The 18,879-nt window shown below is 36.3% G+C and overlaps 1 protein-coding gene across 2 annotated transcripts in view; it reads left to right on the top strand.

The window, feature by feature from the left end:
* Positions 1–18,879, top strand: part of CPNE8 (copine 8) — a 183,487-nt gene that overhangs the window by 129,838 nt on the left and 34,770 nt on the right. For both annotated transcript variants that reach the window (XM_037139711.2, XM_037139713.2), the window contains exons 14-15: positions 10,876–10,922; positions 17,882–18,063. In XM_037139711.2, coding sequence (XP_036995606.1) covers positions 10,876–10,922; positions 17,882–18,063 — 229 coding nt within the window. The remainder of the gene's footprint in view (positions 1–10,875; positions 10,923–17,881; positions 18,064–18,879) is intronic.

Raw genomic sequence — 18,879 nt, 5'->3', positions numbered from 1 at the left:
TTAAAAGCACAGAATGTTTTGAAATATACGATACTCCTTTAGAGTAATGTTCATCATTATTATAATTATTATTGGTGAAGTACATTTATTGACCTCTACAGATCTGTGAAATACTTCCATATTTCCACCAACTCCCATGGTAAGTTCAGAGGGCAGAATCTTACATTTCTATTAGGTTTTGTCTGCCCTTCAGTCCTCTATGTGTCTTAAGTCTTCATGAAACTCTATTCTGCCACGAACACGACCATGAACAAATATCTATAAAGTTCTCCGTATCTCTTCCACTGGCAGGTGAAGGGGGAAAACAGACCACAAGTTCTGGTGCACACTGAGTCCCTCTAAACTCCCAGGATTTAACATCAACACCAACCCTAGTCTATGTTTTACCAAAAAATTGAGTGTGCTAGAAACTTGCAGATCTGCAGATGGTCATTTTCTTCCTCTGAAGAAAACCCAAGCTCACATCCAGCTGGTCCTGATGAGCCCTACAAATCCCTACCACTTACATCCAGCAGTTACTAGTTTCCCTGGGTGTCATTTTAATTGTCTATTTATATAAGGTGTCATCTCAAAGAGACTGGCAATTTTTAAATGTTTTTAGGGAGCTAAACACAATGTAGCCAATGTAAAAATGTAAATTAATTAGAAAGCCATTTTTAAGCTGGACTATTTGCTCTTTACCCCAAATTTCTTAACATAATGAAGCATTATAAATAAATAGGACTTTAAAACAAAGAGTGCGACAATTCATTGAACTGGATTACATGGCCCCATGTGTGTCTCTTTAAGACTTTACCATCTTGTGACCTTTCTCTTCGCTTGCCTTATACCACAATTACCCAACAAAACAGATGGGCCAAGCTTTCTGGGAATAAAAAAAAATACTTTTCTGGTGCTTTTGCCAGAAATAATCCCAGTTTCACTCCATATCCAGGATCATAGTGACTTGGAGAAAGGCAAGATGGAGATTAGAAGCATCAAGTGCTTGTCTTCCTCACATTTTAGGAAAGGACCATGAGAGAAGGTAGCAGGGGAGTTTATAAGTGGCAGGTTCTGGGCAAGAATCAAAACAAGAGGTAAATGTCTGGCAAAGGTCAAGTTGACTGTAAAAATGTGGTTGCTGACAATTGAGACAGTCCATACATAGTAGGGGCCAAGAAGCTGGACGCTGGCATTAACAGCCTCATTGAGATCCTGGATCTGCCTCTTGTTAGCACAGCCTGTTCCCATCTCTATGACACAGGAGTAAAAAAGAGAATGCTCATCTCACGGGGAGGCTGTGTGGATTAAATGGCATATAGTTAACCCTCAATACATGTTACTATCATCTGTATGAATAATTTGAATTTGTTTCAAGTTCCAATATGTCTTACCTTATTGGGTCATCATAATATGATGGGTAGTAATTGTCCTATTTATTAGAGACATGGAGAGAAAAATGACATATTCAAATGTACAAAGTCAATAAAGAGGACTAGTTCAATTTTTTTGTAGTTTAATTCGCTTTGCAAGAAGGCCAGGACATTTCTTTCTAGTCAATCTCAACACAAACTCTTGACCTGGAGTCTCAAATTTGTCTGAAGTTATTGATGAAAGATTTATATTCAACTTAAAAGAAGTGAAAAAGTCTTAGAAGGGAAAAAGAAAAAAGCTACCTACCTATTGTAAACTAATTTCAATGGCTAAAGTGGGCTTCTTGATACTGTTGATTTTATTATTTTTTTCACATGATACTCCTTATTTTAAACATGACTTGAATATCAGTAAGTCCTGTTATCATCAACAAGCTCCATAAGGATTTTTTTTCCTTAAAAATACTTGAAGCCAGTGCCTTTGTATTATAAAATTGGTGGCATCATATTGGATATGTTGCTCTGGGGAGCAGCGCATCTTGCTGGAACATGCAACACTATAAGGATTTTCCCCCTCAATCCTGTTTCTCATTTGAAAACTGAGTATACGTGTCCAGGATTTTTTAATGGTGCTTCTTGTGGCGCCCAACTGTTTTGCTGTCATCAAATCAGCAGAGAGCTAAACCCTGCCGCACTGAATGGGGATAAATCTAAAAAAATAAAGCCATTCTGCCTTCTATAAGTACATTAACATAGAACATTATCATATTTAAACTCATCTAAACTAAGATTTGGAAAGGAAACTTTTACAAATATTAAGACTCAGAAACATTGCTTTGGTTAATTCCTGATTCTGATTTTTTTATATTATATTTATTTTAAAATATATTTATTGATTATGCTATTACAGTTGTCCCATCCCCCCTTATTCCCCTGCATCCTCACACCAACATTCCCCCTCTTAGTTCATGTCCAGAGGTCATATATAAGTTATTTGGATTCTCCATATCCTATACTGTTCTTAACCTCCCCCTGTTTTGTACCTACCATTTATGCTTCTTATTCTCTGTACCTTTTCCCCACATTCTCTCCCCTCCTCTTCCCCACTGATAACCCTCCATGTGATCTCCATTTCTGTGATTCTGTTCCTGTTCTATTGTTTGCTTAGGTTTCTTTTTTTTTTAAATTATTATTTTTAAATATTTTATTTATTTATCTTTAGAGGGGAAGGGAAGGAGAGAGGGAGAGAAGCATCAATGTATGGTTGTCTTTTGTGCCTCCCCTGCTGGGAACTTGCCTGCAGGGAACTGGTCTGCAACCCAGGCATGTGCCCTGACTGGGAATCGAACCGCGATTATCTGGTTCACAGGCCCACTCTCAATCCACTGAGCTACACCAGCCAGGGCCCTTAGGTTTCTTTTTAATTCTTATTTTATTGATTATGCCATTACAGTTGTTCTATTCCCCCCTTCATTCCCCTCCACCCTGAACTCCCCCACCCCCACCATTCCCCCCCTTTAGTTTATGACCATGTGTCTCAAGTTCTTTAGATTCTATATTTCCCATACTATTCTTGCCCTCCCCCTATCTATTTTCTACCTACCATCTACACTACTTATTTTCTGTACCTTCTCCCCCCTTCTCCTCCTCCCACTCCCCTGTTGCTAACCCTCCAGGAGATCTTCATTTTTATGTTTCCGCTCCTGATCTAGCTGTTCTTTTAGTTTGCTTTTGTTTTAGGTGTGGTTGTCAATAACTGTGAGTTTGCTGTCCTTTCACTGTTCATCTTTTTCTTAGATAAGTCCCTTTAACATTTCATATAATAATAAGGGCTTGGTGATAATGAACTCCTTGAATTTGATCTTATCTGAGAAGCACTTTATCTGTCCTTCCATTCTAAATGAAAGTTTTGCTGGATTGAGTAATCTTGGTTGTAGGTCTTTGGATTTCATGACTTGGAATACCTCTTTCCAGCCCCTTCTTGCCTGTAAGGTCTCTTTTGAGAAATCCGCTGACAGTCTGATGGGAACTCCTTTGTAGGTGACTGTCCCTTTATCTCTTGCTGCTTCTAGGATTCTCTCCTTCATTTTAATCTTGGCTAATGTAATGATGATGTGCCTTGGTGTGTTCCTTCTTGGGTCCAACTTCTTTGAAACTCTCAGAGCTTCCTGGATTTCCTGGAAGTCTATTTCCTTTGCCAGATTGGGGAAATTCTCCTTTATTATTTGTTCAAATAAGTTTTCCACTGGTGGCTGTTTCTCTTCCCCTTCTGATACCCCTATAATTCAGATGTTGGGGCGTTTAAAGATGTCCTGGAGGTTCCTAAGTCTCTCCTCATTTTTTTTGAATTCTTGTTTCTTCATATTTTCCTGTTTGGTCATTTTTTCCTTCTTTCTGGTTCATTTCCTTGATTTGAGTCCCAGTTTTCTTTTCATCACTATTGGTTTCCTGTGCAATTCCCTTCATTTCAATTAGTTTAGCCTTCATATGTTCCTGTAATTCGTGACTATAATCAACCAGTTCTGTGAGCATCCTGATCACCAGTGTTTTGAACTGTGCATCTGAAAGTTTTGCTATTTCTCCATCTCTTAGAGTTATGGGCTCTGGGGCTTTGAGATCTTCCTGAGCCATTTTTGGTCTGTTCAAGCCCATTAAGTATGAGGAGCAGAGCCTTAGGAGTTCACCAGGGCGGGGCCGCCCAGGTCGCTGGGTTGTGATGCTGTGTGGGGGCGTGGTCAGAGCGAGGGAATGGCAGCATTCTCTGCTGCCTCCTGCCACTGGGGCCTGCTCGTCCAGTCTCACTGCCCACTCCCTCACTGGTTTATCTGCGCAGGAATGCGAGACCATAGTCAACCCGCCGTCCTGCGCCCTTGCTCACTGGGTCACTCACTGGGTCCGCCTGTTGCAACCCCACGCCTGGGATCCAGGTGCCTGAGTCCTTCTGACCAAGTTTTCCTGTGCAACCCCGCTCCGCCAGCTGCTGGCTTCACCCCTCTTACCGGTTAGGCTGAAGAATTCATTGTTATCAGACTTCTGAAAAGTTCAATTTTCTGTGTTCTGACTGTGTTTTCTGTTGCTAATATTTTGTTGTCTCTAAAGTTGGTTGTGTGAGAAAGCATGGCGTCTCCACCTATGCTTCCATCTTGGCGGAAGTCTGCTTTGATTCCAATTTTTTTTTAAAGATTTTATTTATTTATCACTAGAGGGGAAGGGAAAGAGAGAAGGAGAGAAACATCAATGTGTGGTTGCCTCTCATGACTCTCCTGCCAGGAACTGGCCTGCAGCCCAGGCTTGTGCCTAACCTGCGATCATGTGGTTCACAGGCTCGTGCTCAATCCACTGAGCTATGCCAGCCAGGGCCTGATTCTGATTTTTTAACATGCATGCTTGAAAAGTTGGAGATGCCCAGTTATCTCCTTTAAGATTGCCAGCTCATGCTATTTTTCAAGTGATTTTTCAGTGCTGTCCATTTCAAAGTCAAAGGAAACCCATGTATGTGCCATCATCAGAACCAGTGTTGGTTTAGCCAAAATACCAACAATCTATTTTGTATCAGGCAGTTTCTTAGTTATGTTTCATCATCCGTGTGTGTACTTTCAGCCACATTATCTATGAAACAGTATCTCTTTGGTGGGCAATTGAAAGGTTGGGGGCTGGGGTAGGGGGAGAGAAACAAAGACAAACAAATGAGGGTGGCTCAATAAAGGGCAGGTTGTGGCAGGGTGGGAGAATTTATTACTGGCATTGCTTGGTATTGCTGGTGTATCATGAAATTAGAATGTAAGTTGAGTATTAGAAGAATTACACTATTGTTTTTGTTCTCTAGACACCTCCTACTGCCTATACTAGTTGGGGGTTCATTTCCCCATCATTGATACACCATTGACCAACAGTGTTAAGTAAAATTTCTCAGGGCCAAGAGACTGGAGAAAGGGTCTGAAACTCCATCACTGTATCAAGAGTTTATTAAGGGAGCTTACATAGAAGGGGCTTGCTGGGTGCTAGAAAGAAGAATGTGTATCCTCCTGCCTTCCACCTGCCCCCCAACCTGTGACCGCCACCCCATCCTGAACTGCGTGCTTATATCTCATAAGCCTACATGCTGGAACAGGAATGCTTGGGTGAGCAAAGGGAGCAGGTGCTGGGAAGCACCTGTTCAAAGATAGATAACATTTGAGGGCATCTTGCTCTGGAGGCTGAATTAATGGGTATTTGTAATTAGCCCAGAGAAGCTCTTCTGTACATTCCACATGCAAGGGTGAGTCTAGGTTCTGGGTCCATTCAGGAGTCAAAATGTTACATTAGCTTTAAGATAGAGTCACCTTTGTTTCTCTTTGGGAAGAATAATGAAAAAGAAATATACGTTAATGTAAAGAGAGAACTGTCTCTTTGGACCCAACAGAGGGAAGGATTAATAGGGACGAGGAGAGAATCACATGGATTGCTCAAGAGATTTGTCCTGTGGCATGTAGAATATGTGTTGTGTACGGCTAGCCCAGGGTTTTATTTCTAATAATTAGAGGACTTTCAGAGTAGCTATTGCCTATTTATCATATGAGATAATTGGGACTCAGACACTTGGTAATTTTGCAGAGGAGTCACAACAAACTATCTATTTGTGATTCTGGGTTTCAAACTTCAGTCTGTGATTCAAAACTACATAGTCTTTCTACCAGGCATCATTGCCTCCTTATTTTCAAAGTGATTTAGTTAGTGCATGTATTTATTTATCTCAAATATGAGATATTTTCTAAACTAGTGGTTTGAAAAAGAAGTTGGGCATCTTTGCATAGCTTCTTTGAGTTCTTGAACTGTAAGACCTTGAGAAGTTGTACTTTGGAACACTCTTAGTCTATTTTTAAAAACCAAAAACAGAAATCAATCTTAAGTCTGGAGAAAGCTCAAACGGTGTTCAATTTGTGACAAGTCGAATTAGCAAAGATCAAGATTATTAGTGTAAATAGTTGAAGATTCGCATCACTTGTCTCCAGTTTCTTTTTATTCTTCCTTTTGACATTTCATTGATCCCTCAGAAAACCAGAATGTGTGGAGGAATAGAAATGAAAACAAGACAGGGTTCAAAGCTTACAATTACTTAAGGCAGAGGGATTTTGTTTGAGGAGGTACCTAGGCAACAGCTTCTAAAAGGTTGTGGATTATTCGCAGTGCAGTTTGAAGTGGGACATGTTTGCACCTCAGCAGCTGGTGTGAAGGAAAGGAAATCTGACTTGGGAGGCTCAGGTTCTAAGAATATCTGAAAGCTCTCTGGTGGATCCAGAAATTTAATGAGCAATGGAACACTCCGGGCTCAAAGAAGTACTCTAAAATCAAGTCCTGAAAAACTAGCATCAATAATGGTGATAAAAATCATAACAGCTACTTATGGAGTATCTGCTAAAGGAGAAATGCCTTTCTTGTCCCTGCAACAATCCAAGGAAGGTTTTATTGTCCTTAATTTTTTACAAGGGAGGTGCAAATAGGTTAAATAGCTTTCCCAAGATCACATTGCAGGTGGGTGAAAGTATTTATATTTGACTTTGCATCTCAAAGCCTGCCTTCATTCTAGCAGATCTCAGTCGTCAAGGGTGTAATGAATCCTGTGAATAGTTTATGGGTATGGGAAGCAAGAATTGTGAAAAGATCCAGCAAAAAAGGTGAACTACTTTTAAGAAAAAAAGAAAAGGTAAGATAGAAAAAGATTCAAGGTGAGCAAGAGTTATGAAGCATTAGTCTGGATGATGGTGCCAGAGGCAAGAGAATAGGTTCAAGGGCGGGTTCTAGAACTGAATGAAGTAGGAGCTAGATTGCATGTCAAGTGAATCAAGGCAAAAACATAGCTGTAGTGGCAGCATAACACTAATGGAGGGGATACTGTATTGAGAGTGGGTGGGCATCTGAACTGCATTTATTGATTCTAGATTCCAGCAGTTTGTGGATCTAAATCTGCCTTTGTCAAGATTAACTTAAAGAAGGATGGGGGAAAGTTCAGCTTTCATATTGATAACCTTAAGTTTATGCAACTGAACAGAATTTGAAATTTGAAATAAAGTAGTGCAGTCCTCCTGTACACTCCCTGATCACAATTATTAGTTCTCGAGAATGAATTTGTAATGGCAGTTGCAGATGGTATCACTGTTGCAGACAGTTAAGATGGTATCACTCTGTGTGTGTTATGTGTATGCAGACATACGTGCAGTTTTCTTTGATATGCACATACCTACTTGTTTCCTGTGGTTCTTTGCTTTAGTGGTTAAATTTTCCATCTTGACATCTGCTGTGTCTGTCATTCACAGCTTTTGGACAGGTGGCAGAGTAAAATAAGGACATTTTCTGAGTGTATATTTTAGCCCTACTAGGATTGGGAAATCTCATGAGATGTTACTACCAACTCATGAAATATGGCAGACATGCCTTTTTTATACTCTAGAATATAACAAATAAAGAAGTGATAAAACATAAAATGACAAAATGACAGCTACGGTTATACTTCCTAAGCAGAATATTTTGAGGACTTACATGTGATAGTTTTATAAATATTCTATCAGTCATCTCCTGTAAATTTGATGTTTTACTTTGACGCATGACTGATTGCTTTTTTTCTAACATTAAGCTTCAAGCAATATTCTAGAATTAAAAAGGGTAACAAGATTAATGATGAAGATGCTTTGTCTGGCTTACTTTTATGACACAAATAATTTATCATAGTGTTTAAGAAATCTGCCTTATTGCCTAAAGTTATCATTTTGCTAGCAACTTAAAAAATAACTTTTACTAATTTTTTTTTCAAAAAGCACTTGTTACAGTAAGTATACATTCTAATTTGAATGGCAGAACCTTAGAATTCCTGGGAATAAACAAGCTGTTGCCCAGTAAATGAACAGTTGAATTTTAAGTTGTGCTGTTGAATGTGAATTCAATTATAAACTCCTGTGCTGTTTTTGTTTTTAATGGTAGGAAACTGGAGTTGTAAGCTCTGTGAGTTCAAGGATGGTTTTGATTTGCTCCTGTTTTCCCTTTATCATCTAACCACAATGCTTAACAATTGGAAGATACTCAATAAATAATTGTTGATTGGTAGTTTTTTTAATGAAATAATCCAAATGGTGTAATAAATAGATTAAGGGGCCATCACAACCATGAAATGAGTTTTATGGAATAAGCCATCATATTTTCCTTCTGATTTGAATACTGCTGATTCAGAACAGTAAAGCAGTGAGATTCTTTCTGACATGCAGAATGGGGCAAAGGCTAATCAAATCTTAAAGTCAACCAGCCAGCAGGTGTTTATTCCAGTGCGTGAAAAGCATTGTGCGGACACTGTTATGAAAGAGAATTGAATCAATAGAAGGTGTCTCTCCCTACAGCCTAAGGGAGATTGACCCAAAGATTCAACTCCTAAATTGATCTTTAAAATTGCTGAAATGTGTTCTTGAAGCTCACGTAGTTTTCATTCCTAAGGAGGTGTTATTTGAATAAAATAACACAACTATTTATACCAATAATTTTGTGATTGATGTATTTGATAACATACTTAATAGCACAAATTTGCTCAAGCGCAGAATATATCCTGGCATCTTTGTCATTAATAATACCTGTGTAGTATCATTTTTAGGTTTGCAAAATAATAATCACTATCCTATCTTTTATTGTGTTCTTATTGTAGCCAGGCAGTTCACAGATATTTAATTGTAGAAATAGAGTAGTATAGAGTTTATGAATATGGTCTTTCAGGTTAGATACAAATTCAAATTCTAATACTGGCATTTATTACTCAAGTGGAAAGTTATAAAATTTTGGGAGCATGTATTTTCTTATCTGTAAAAGATTAGTATTACCGTCTTTTAAAAATTATTGTGAGGTTAATTGATACAATGTATAATGTGTATTACATACATATATAAACAGAGAGATATAATGGTTCATGTAGGTTTTGGTTTTTTTTTTCTGTCAGTTCTTGCTTAATTATTGTGTGCCAGACGCCTTACCTCTGAGAGTTTTAAAACTTGGCTAATATCAGTAACTGGGTTGTTGGAATTCAAACCCAGTTTTTTCAGACCCAAAAGCTGTCCCTTTCTAATCCACCATACTTTCCTGTATTAGTTACTTCTGTCCCTATCAGCAGAATGACAAAGCAATGTACTGATGGTGACAATATTTTCAGATCCTCAAAGGGATTTGTTACCTCAAAATGTTCTCCTGAATATACCTCTATATTCTTTTTTCTAAAAATGTTTAATTCATTTTTGTTCATACTGGTTAGTGTATGTTCCAAATTAACCTATATTCTTAGCCTATAAACCTAATTTCTATTCTAAGAAAAAACTACCATATAGCTATAAAGAGAAACTATATTAGTTTTTTACTAAATGCACGGCATGACAGATCCATTCCTTAGAAAAAAGATGATTGAGTTTGTTTCAATACCTGAATAGTATTTAGAGTTATTCAGGCTTCATTTTTAAAGGCAGAAGGAAATATTACTATAGTTAATACTAAGAGAAACTACAAAGGACCCTCTGCTGTAATAGCTGACCATCATCATCATCATCATCATTACCAACCATTGAAACAACAGTTCCAAACTTGAAACAATAAATTAATTGTGCAATGTGTCAAAAGAATTTGTTACTAAAAATAGTTGAAGTACTCCTATTTTAAAATGATATTTTTGTTTTGTTTGTTTAAATTTTAAATTAAAAAAATAGTTTTAAAGTTAGATTTGATTGCAGGTTATCCCAGTAATGGAATCACAGGCACATATTTATGTTTGTATTCCTTACTTGGTAAGAAATAAAGGCTGAGTTACATATAGAAAGAGTCCGAGGTGTATTCAAAAGAGTGAAGCTTTTATGCGAATACCACCACTTTGGTTTCTACCAGAAAAAGAAAAGAAAAAATGTAAGCCAGAAAAATCACTTTGGGTTAACTACCATGTGCTGCAAGTATGTGTAACCAACTGTATCTATATAAATACTTATCTATAAATACACATACACCCAGGAATGCAGTAACCACCACGAGATAGATTGGCATCTGAAATACTTCTCTTTCGAGTAAAGCAGGAGAAAATCATGTGTTTTAAAATTGTTGGGAAAAATTAGTTTAAGAACTGATATTACTAGAGGTGATTTTAGCTATATCACACTTTTAAGGGCATAATAATGTCACATGGATGATGGGATAGTTTTGAAAGCAAATTAAGAATGAATGCTGACGTCAGAGAGTAACAAACCGCTGTTAGCAGCTTGACTTCTTCACTATGAGCACCTTACTTAATTGTCATGCTCCCAAACAGGAGCAGTTTTGATTGCTGATGGCTTGTTTTACTTTACAGGTATATGATTGTATTTTACCAAGTTCTTGCCTTTGAAAACTGCCTGCCTATTGTTTTCCAATGTGTACTGCAACATAGATCCCAGTAGTAATATTTGTGAAAAGTAGTTATGTTGAAAATATAACACAAATGGAAGTCCAAAATTTTTAGAATTATTTAATTAATGATTTTTATTTACCTATATTCTAGAACACAGATCAACTTCACAGTGGCTATCGACTTTACAGCATCAAATGGTGAGTATTAAGAGTATCCCCTAGTAAAAATTATAAGCAAATAAGTAAGAAATAAATAATTTATTTTCATGAGGCTTAGATATTTCTTCTACACTTTCATACTTTTGAAATGCTTTATATAAAATTCAGATATTCAGATAAGTTTTTTATTGATTTGAGAGAGAAAGAGAAACATTGATTTGTTGTTCCACTTGTTTATGCCTTCATTGCTTGCTCCTTTTATGTGCCCTGACTGGGTAATAAACCTGCAACCTTGCAGATGAGGCAGCATCCTAACTAACTGAGCCACCTGACCAACAACTCTGATAATTTTTCTCTTCTTTGTGACATTATGAATTAGTTCAGGGATACAAATGGCTATGAGAAATATAACAAAAGTACACAATAGTTGCATTCAAATTTATTAAATATCAAAACATGGTCATTTTGGTTTCAAATATTTTTAAAAAGAAAATTGTAGATCTAGTTAACCACATTGTGCACCTCTGCCCCATTTTTTCTACCCAGCCTTCTTCTCCACATATAACTATGATTTTGAAATTTGTCTAATTATAATCCTCATTTTATAGTACATTTTGTGTATTAATTTATATAAATGTAAGGCAAGTACATGTACCTTATTTGACTTGCTTCATTTTTACTTGATTATTCTTAAGAATTATTCATGTTAATACATTTATATTTAATTAATTCAGAAGTAGTATCATCTAAGCTCCCATGTGCAGATATCTGTACAACTATTTTAAGAAAGGGAGGATAGTGGAAATTTAATTTTATTTTGAAGTAACTTTGTTTCAAATAGAACAGTCATCTGAAATCAATTATTTTGTATCCTAAGAACACAAATCTCATTATTTAACTTGTACCTGAAGTTTTCATCGGTTTATATTTATCTAGGTTTCTTTTTTATTTTCAAATTATTTATTGCATTTATGGCTCTCACATTATATTCCCTTTACCTCACATTTCTTTCATGCTAACTCTCATTTCACAAGATAATAGAATTTTTAGGTAAGAACCTTAGAAACACTCCAACCTACCTCTTATACAAATGAAAATAAAATATACCAAATATATTTTTAGTAATAAATATATCTCAGCGGTTAGTTCTTGAGGTAGAAATAGAGATTAGGAAACCAAACTCTAATCCAACCCACCTTAGACTACATGTTAAGTTTATTTTCCAACATTGTAACTTCCAATTAATGATTTTTACTCATGTGTTTTATTCAATAAATTATGGAACATAAAAAAAACCTCGAGCTCAACTGGTCTAAAATACTAGCATTTGTTCACTGATGAACATCAGCACAGCAAGAAGAGCAAGAATCTACTCAATAGAAAGACACAAACTATTGGAACTCACTTTAAAAAATAGACTATGAATAATAAGAGATTAGATTAGTAATAAAAAAATAAACAAGCACAAAGTTTATCTGGACCTAGGTCCACATAGCTTCACTGGTGAATTCTGCCATATATTTAAAGATGAATTAATTACATTCTTCACTAACTCTTCCAAAAATGAGAAGGGGGGAACACTTTCCAACTCATTCTGCATGGTCAGTGTTACCTTGATACCCAAACCAGATAAGGTATCATAAGAAAAAAATAAAGATTAATATTTTTTATGGATATAGATATAAAGATTCTCAAAAAACCCTAGCAAAATGAATTTACCTATATACAGAGAGAATTATACACCCTGAAGAAATAAGATTTACCACAGAAGTGCAAGGTTATCTTAATATTAGAAAGTCAAATATTATATAATACACTATATCAGTAGAAAAAATATTTAAAAACTACATGGTCATATCCATTGATGCAGAAAAAGCATTTGACCAAATACAATATATTTTCATGCTAAAAATACTTGAGAAACTAGGAATAGAAGTTGACTTACTAAAGAAGGAAATATGTGAAAAACTCATAGTTAACATTATACTTATGGTGAAAAGCTTTCCCCCTAAAACAAGAAATAGGACAAGAAAGTCTGTTCAGCATTGGACTGGAGGTTGTGTCCAGAGCAATTAGATATGAAAAGATTGGAAAGAAAGAAACTAAACTATTTTTTAAAGATTTTATTTATTTATCTTTAGAGGGAAAGGGAAGGGAAGGAGGGAGGGAGGGAGGGATATATCAATGTATGGTTGCCTCTCACATGTCCCCTGCTGGGAACTGGCCTGCAACCCAGGCATGTGCCCTGACTGGGAATGAAACCGCAGTTGTTTGGTTCGCAGGCCCATGCTCAGTCCACTGAGCTACACCAGCCAGGGCAGAAGCTAAACTATTTTTATTTACAGATGACATAGTCTTATATATGGAAAATCCTAAATAATCCACTAAAAATTCATTAGAACTAATAAATGAATTCAGTAAGATTGAAGGATAAAATATCCATATATAAATTTTTACCCATAAATCTGAAAATGAAATTATGAAAGGAATTCTATTTACAATAGTATTAAAGTAGTCCAATTAATTAGGAACAAATTTAACAAAGTGAGTGTAAAACTTACATTCTAAAAAACACTGTTGAAAGATTAAAGATCTAAATAAGAGGATGCCATGTTTATTGATCTGAAAATTCAACATTGTTAAATTGATAATATTTCCCAAATCAATTGGCAAATTCAGTGCATTCTCTGTCAAAAATTGAAGAAATGGGTAACTACCCAAAAATGCACATAGAATTTCGATGGATTCAGAACAAAAGCAGACTTGAAGAAAAAGAGAAGAAAGCAGGAAGATTCACATATTCTCACTTTTGAAACTTACTACAGGGCAAAAGGAATCAAGACAGTTGGTGTTGGTTTAAAGACACATTGTAGATCAATAAAGTAAAATTGAGATTCCAGAACTAAACCCATGTGTCTAAGATTAACTGATTTTAAGAAGGGTGACAAGACGATTGAATAAAGAAATATAGGCTTTTCAGCAAATTACTTTTGGGACAATCCCATGGCCATATGCAAGAGAATGAAGTTGGACCCTTATCTCACATAATACATGAAATTCATGCAAATTAAATCAAAGACCTCCATGATAGGATTAAAATTATAAACTACTAGAAGAAAATATAGGGATACATTTTTATGACCTTGTATTTGGCCCTTGTATTTGACCTTGTATTTGATTCTTAGATATGACACCAACAACATGAGCAACAAAAGAAATAAAAATAGATGTGAAATAGAAATAAAAATAAAAATTGAACATCAGATTTAAAATGTTTTATGCTTCACAGACCACTAATAACCAAGTGAAAGACAAATCCCAGACTGAAAGAAAGTATTAGCAAAGCATATGTCTCATAGGAAACTTGCATCTAGAATGTATAAAGAACAATTATGACTCAATAAAAAAGGCAACCTCATTTAAAAATTGAATAGACATTTCTCAAAAAAAAAGATATAAATATGACCAATAAGCACATTAAAAGTTACTTGGCATACTTAGACATCAGGAAATGCAAATCAAAACCATAAGGAAATACTGTTTCACACCCTCTAGATGGTTATAATCTAAAAATCAGGAAACATAATGGTGAGGATGTGTGTAGATACTGAACTCTTCATACTCTTCTGGTGAGAATGTAAAATGGTACAGCCACTTTAGAAAATATATTGACAGTTTTTCAAGATGTAGTTACCACATGATCCAGTAATTTCACTTCTGGATACATGAGAGAAATAAATCAAACCTCCATGCAAAAACTTGTACACAAATATCTTTAGCACCATAAGTAGCCAAAATGTGGAAACAACCTAAAATGTCCATCAGCTCATAAATGGATAGAGAAATGTGGTACATTCATACAAATACTATTTAGCAATAAACAGGAATGAAATATGAACTGATGAAACATGCTACAACATAGATGAACCTTGAAACCACCATGCAGTGAAAGAAGCTAGTCACAAGAAACCATATACTATGTAAATCTATGTCCAAAATGTCTAGAATTCACAAATTAATAGAGATAGAAAGTGGTTTAGTTATTGTTTAGGGCTAGGCTAGATGGAATGATTTGGAAATAATAGTGAGTAGGTACAGGGTTTCTTTTCAAGGTGATGAAAATGCTCCCAAATTGATTGGAGTGATGGTTATACATGTCTGTGAATATACTCAAAATCATTGAATTGCATGGTTTAAATGGGTGAATTGTAAGTTATATGAATGATATTTCAGCAAAGCTCTTTTAAAAAGTCTATCCAAGTGGGATTTTTTAAAACAAAGGTATGGTGTACCTTTAAAACAAAATCAAATATGTTAGATTATATTCAGGGTTTAAAATATTTCAAGATCTTTAGGTAAGAGTTATAGATAAGAGTAAGGACTATGGAATCTGAATGCTTAGATCATATTCTAGTTTTACCAGTATTGTTGTGTGGTTTAATCTGAAAATTATATAATCTGAAAAGTGAGTATAATAAAAGTACCCATAAGAGGGCTGTTGAAAAATGAGATAAGAAGTAAGGTATTCAGTACATTTTAAATTTCATGCAATTATAACTGTTGTCATTAATTGGGCTCTAGTGTTACCAACCCACTACATGTTCTTTCTTCATGTGCATTGTGTTGCAGAAACAGAACTGGTAAAAACATGGTTCCAGATTCCAGAAATTGACACTTACTTTGGCAATTTCAAATTGCCCAATTCAAATTGCCATGTTTTGTGGTGCAAAACACTAGAGCCATAATAATAGGAGAGGACAGTAAGGCCTGGAAGAAACAGGGAAGGTTTTCTGGTGCATGTGAGACATAAGCTGGAGATGAAGAGAGTGAATTTCCACACAGGCTGGTCACCGAGAGGTAGTGGTCGGAAGGAAGTATCATTAGTGGTCCAGTGGAGAGACTGGTCTGCATGAAGTTTCTGGAAAGAGTTAGGGAACATCTTTGAATGGGTAGGATCAGGGCCTGTTGTGCATGATATAGGCTAAGATGTTTGGACATGCTGGGATATTAGTGGTATTTTTATTTTAAGTTATGGTTTCCTTGGTGAAATTGAATTAGTAGCCATATTGCAGTCTTTGGGTAGCAACTCTTCTTATGTTTAAGAGGTGTGGTTAAATAAACACTTAGTCAAGGAATGGTATTGCTTATCTGTGGCCCCCATGGGCTCTTGACTCACTGACAAAATACCTCCTTTAAAAGAAAGTGTCATAGGAAATTTTTACCAGGCAAATTAAACTGGCCAAGAAGATTTCATAACTATTTCAACAGAGATCAAAGCTATTGCAGTAGAAGAGAGATACTGACTCAATATGTCCAAAACAAAAGAGGGGAGGGAATTTAAGTGCCTTGATGAACTAGTAGGTAAACACTGGGGACATTAGAGGGGGGTTTGGTCTGTGTGACCCCACCGTCTGTCTATATTTGCTAAGTAACACTTACAGAGGTTAGGCTCCTACCTTCCTTCCCACAGAGACTGTAGGTGATAGGCATGGTGTCTTATGATGACTTCAACGGGCTGGCTCCCAGGGCTTTGAAAGACATTCCTGGAATGTAGAAGATTTAGATCTCAAACAGTGGAGAATTTTACAATTGTGAGTTATCTAAAGTAAATGCTGTAAGAAAAAGGAGCTCAGGGCCCATAGTCAGGAGAAACCTGTCTATGGTTGGTCAAGCTGGAGGGTGGTGGGGTTGGGATCAAGGCTATCTTGGCCAGCAGACACTTGTTTAGACGTTTTGTCATGTGAAACCAGCCCTCGAATGTTTCTAACTCTTTGGAAATATAAATGTCTACACACAATAAGTTATTTTTAGACCAAAAGTGTTCTTGGTTTAATTACATGTACTATAAGCCAATGGAAGATCTCTCCATTATTTTGTTTCTATCTGGATTTCAAGTACTTGTTATTATTTGTTTTCCTTGTCAGAAAAAAAAACAAAAAACTATGCCCTGAGGCTTTCCCTTCTTCAGGCAACATTTTAAAGTAGAATTGAGCTATATGTGCTATTAGGAGTTCCATTTAACTTTCCATTTTTACTTAGGACACTTAATGGATTTTCAGGCTGCCTAGTGCTGGTAATTAGGGCAAATCAGTGTGAATCTCAATGTGTTTAAGTGGCAGAACATACATTACTTTCTCTCAAATTCATCTGTATTCAAATGTAACATCCTGCATAGCATAAGATACTGAAAATTCAGACCCTGGTTCAGGATCCAGACATCAATAACACTAGTTGTTAAACCTTACATCTCTATGGCACTTAACCGTTTGTAGTCACTTCCACACACACACAGTCTCGTCTTGTCCTCCCAGTAAACACTGTGGCAGAATTTATTGCAGGTACTTTATAGATATTGTCCTACAAATGGCAAGACTCAGCTTTGGGCCTTCTGCCTCCTACCTTAAAGTCTAGTGAGAAACCCTGAATAATCTTTTCAGATCTAGATATTTTATTAGCTTGAATTTGAAAATCACTATGCTCTCCTTTTTAAAATGACAATTTGGGATACTTCTCAAATACTTCATTTGTTTTTGTAATACCACTTTAGGAAGACCTCATAATTATTCAAGTGCATTAATTCAGTTAGATCCTCTGATTTAGGCAGAAGAATTCAAGCTAAAGGCACATAATTTTTCAAAAATAAATACTACAATAAAATGAAATTAATAAAAGTAATTTTATACTTCTCTGGAACTGAATTTCAAGAATAGTCTAAGCAATTGATGATGAGGCATGATACCTGAAAAAAATACATATACTTGATAGATAATAATTGGTATATTTTCTACACGTCTGATCCAATGTAATACATATTTCCATGTTAATATCCACCCCCTAAAAACACTATTTGACACATTATGAATGTAGGTAGAAAAATATAATATTTAAATACCAAGGAATAGAAAATAAATATCAAGACATGGATATCAAGGAAAATGGTTAAACAAATTGCATCATTAGCCTCATTACTCACGTTTGAAATGTTTTTCCGTCATCAGGCAACCCCGCTCAGCCCACCTCTCTGCACTACATGAACCCTTACCAGCTGAACGCCTATGGCATGGCTCTGAAAGCAGTGGGAGAAATCGTTCAAGATTATGACAGTGATAAAATGTTCCCAGCTCTGGGTTTTGGTGCAAAACTGCCTCCAGATGGAAGGATATCTCATGAGTTTGCTTTGGTAAGGATATACCGTAGGATTTGATATTTGAAAGAAAATTTTTTATGCTGGATTTTTAAATATTGGTTCACTGCTTCTGCTTTAGTCAGTCATGTAGCAGCTGTTTGTGACTGTAGACTCAGGTTAATTTTGCTAAATGACTGATTTAGGAGTGTTGTATTAATAGAAAAAATGACAGTTAAATAGGGTAGCAAAAAATCTACCTACAGCGCATCTGATTTATAAGTAGGGGAGTCAATTACGGTTACCTACAGCTGCATAACGAAACTCCCCAGGAGTCTGAGGTGTAAACCAACATTTCTGTTATGTGTGATTTGGGGGTCAGCAATTCAAGGAGAATTCAATGGGAGATGCTTTATTTATGTATTTATTTTTGCACTGTCTGGGGCCTTCCTGGGATGACTTGAATGACTAGACATGGCTGGAATTGTTTGAGTGGAGCCATATTCTTGATTCTGGCTGTCAGTTGGATTCCTCTCTTCTTCTCCATGTCATGTCTTCTGGGGATAACATGCTCCCTAAGCTGGCTTCTTTGCTCATGTCTGTGCCTCAGCTAGGATGACTGAGAGAGCTGGGTTGCCTGGACATCTTCCCTCTTTCTGCATACAACCTCTCCATGCAGTTATCATGGGCTTCAGCACAGTGTGGCGGTCTCACCGTAGTCAGATTTCTAACATGACAGCTGGCTTCCCCAGAGTGAATATTCTAAAAGGCTGGGGTAGAGGATGTATACCACAGCCTGGGAAGTCTCAGAACATTCTTTCTGCCACATTCTCTTGGTCAAGCAAGTCACTACCAGTAACAAGGTAGCAGAAG

This window comes from Artibeus jamaicensis, unplaced genomic scaffold, assembly GCF_021234435.1.
Source record: "Artibeus jamaicensis isolate MK-2021 breed Jamaican fruit bat unplaced genomic scaffold, CSHL_Jam_final contig_233, whole genome shotgun sequence".
In the NCBI taxonomy this organism is placed as follows: domain Eukaryota; kingdom Metazoa; phylum Chordata; class Mammalia; order Chiroptera; family Phyllostomidae; genus Artibeus; species Artibeus jamaicensis.
This window is presented reverse-complemented; position numbering and strand designations above follow the sequence as displayed.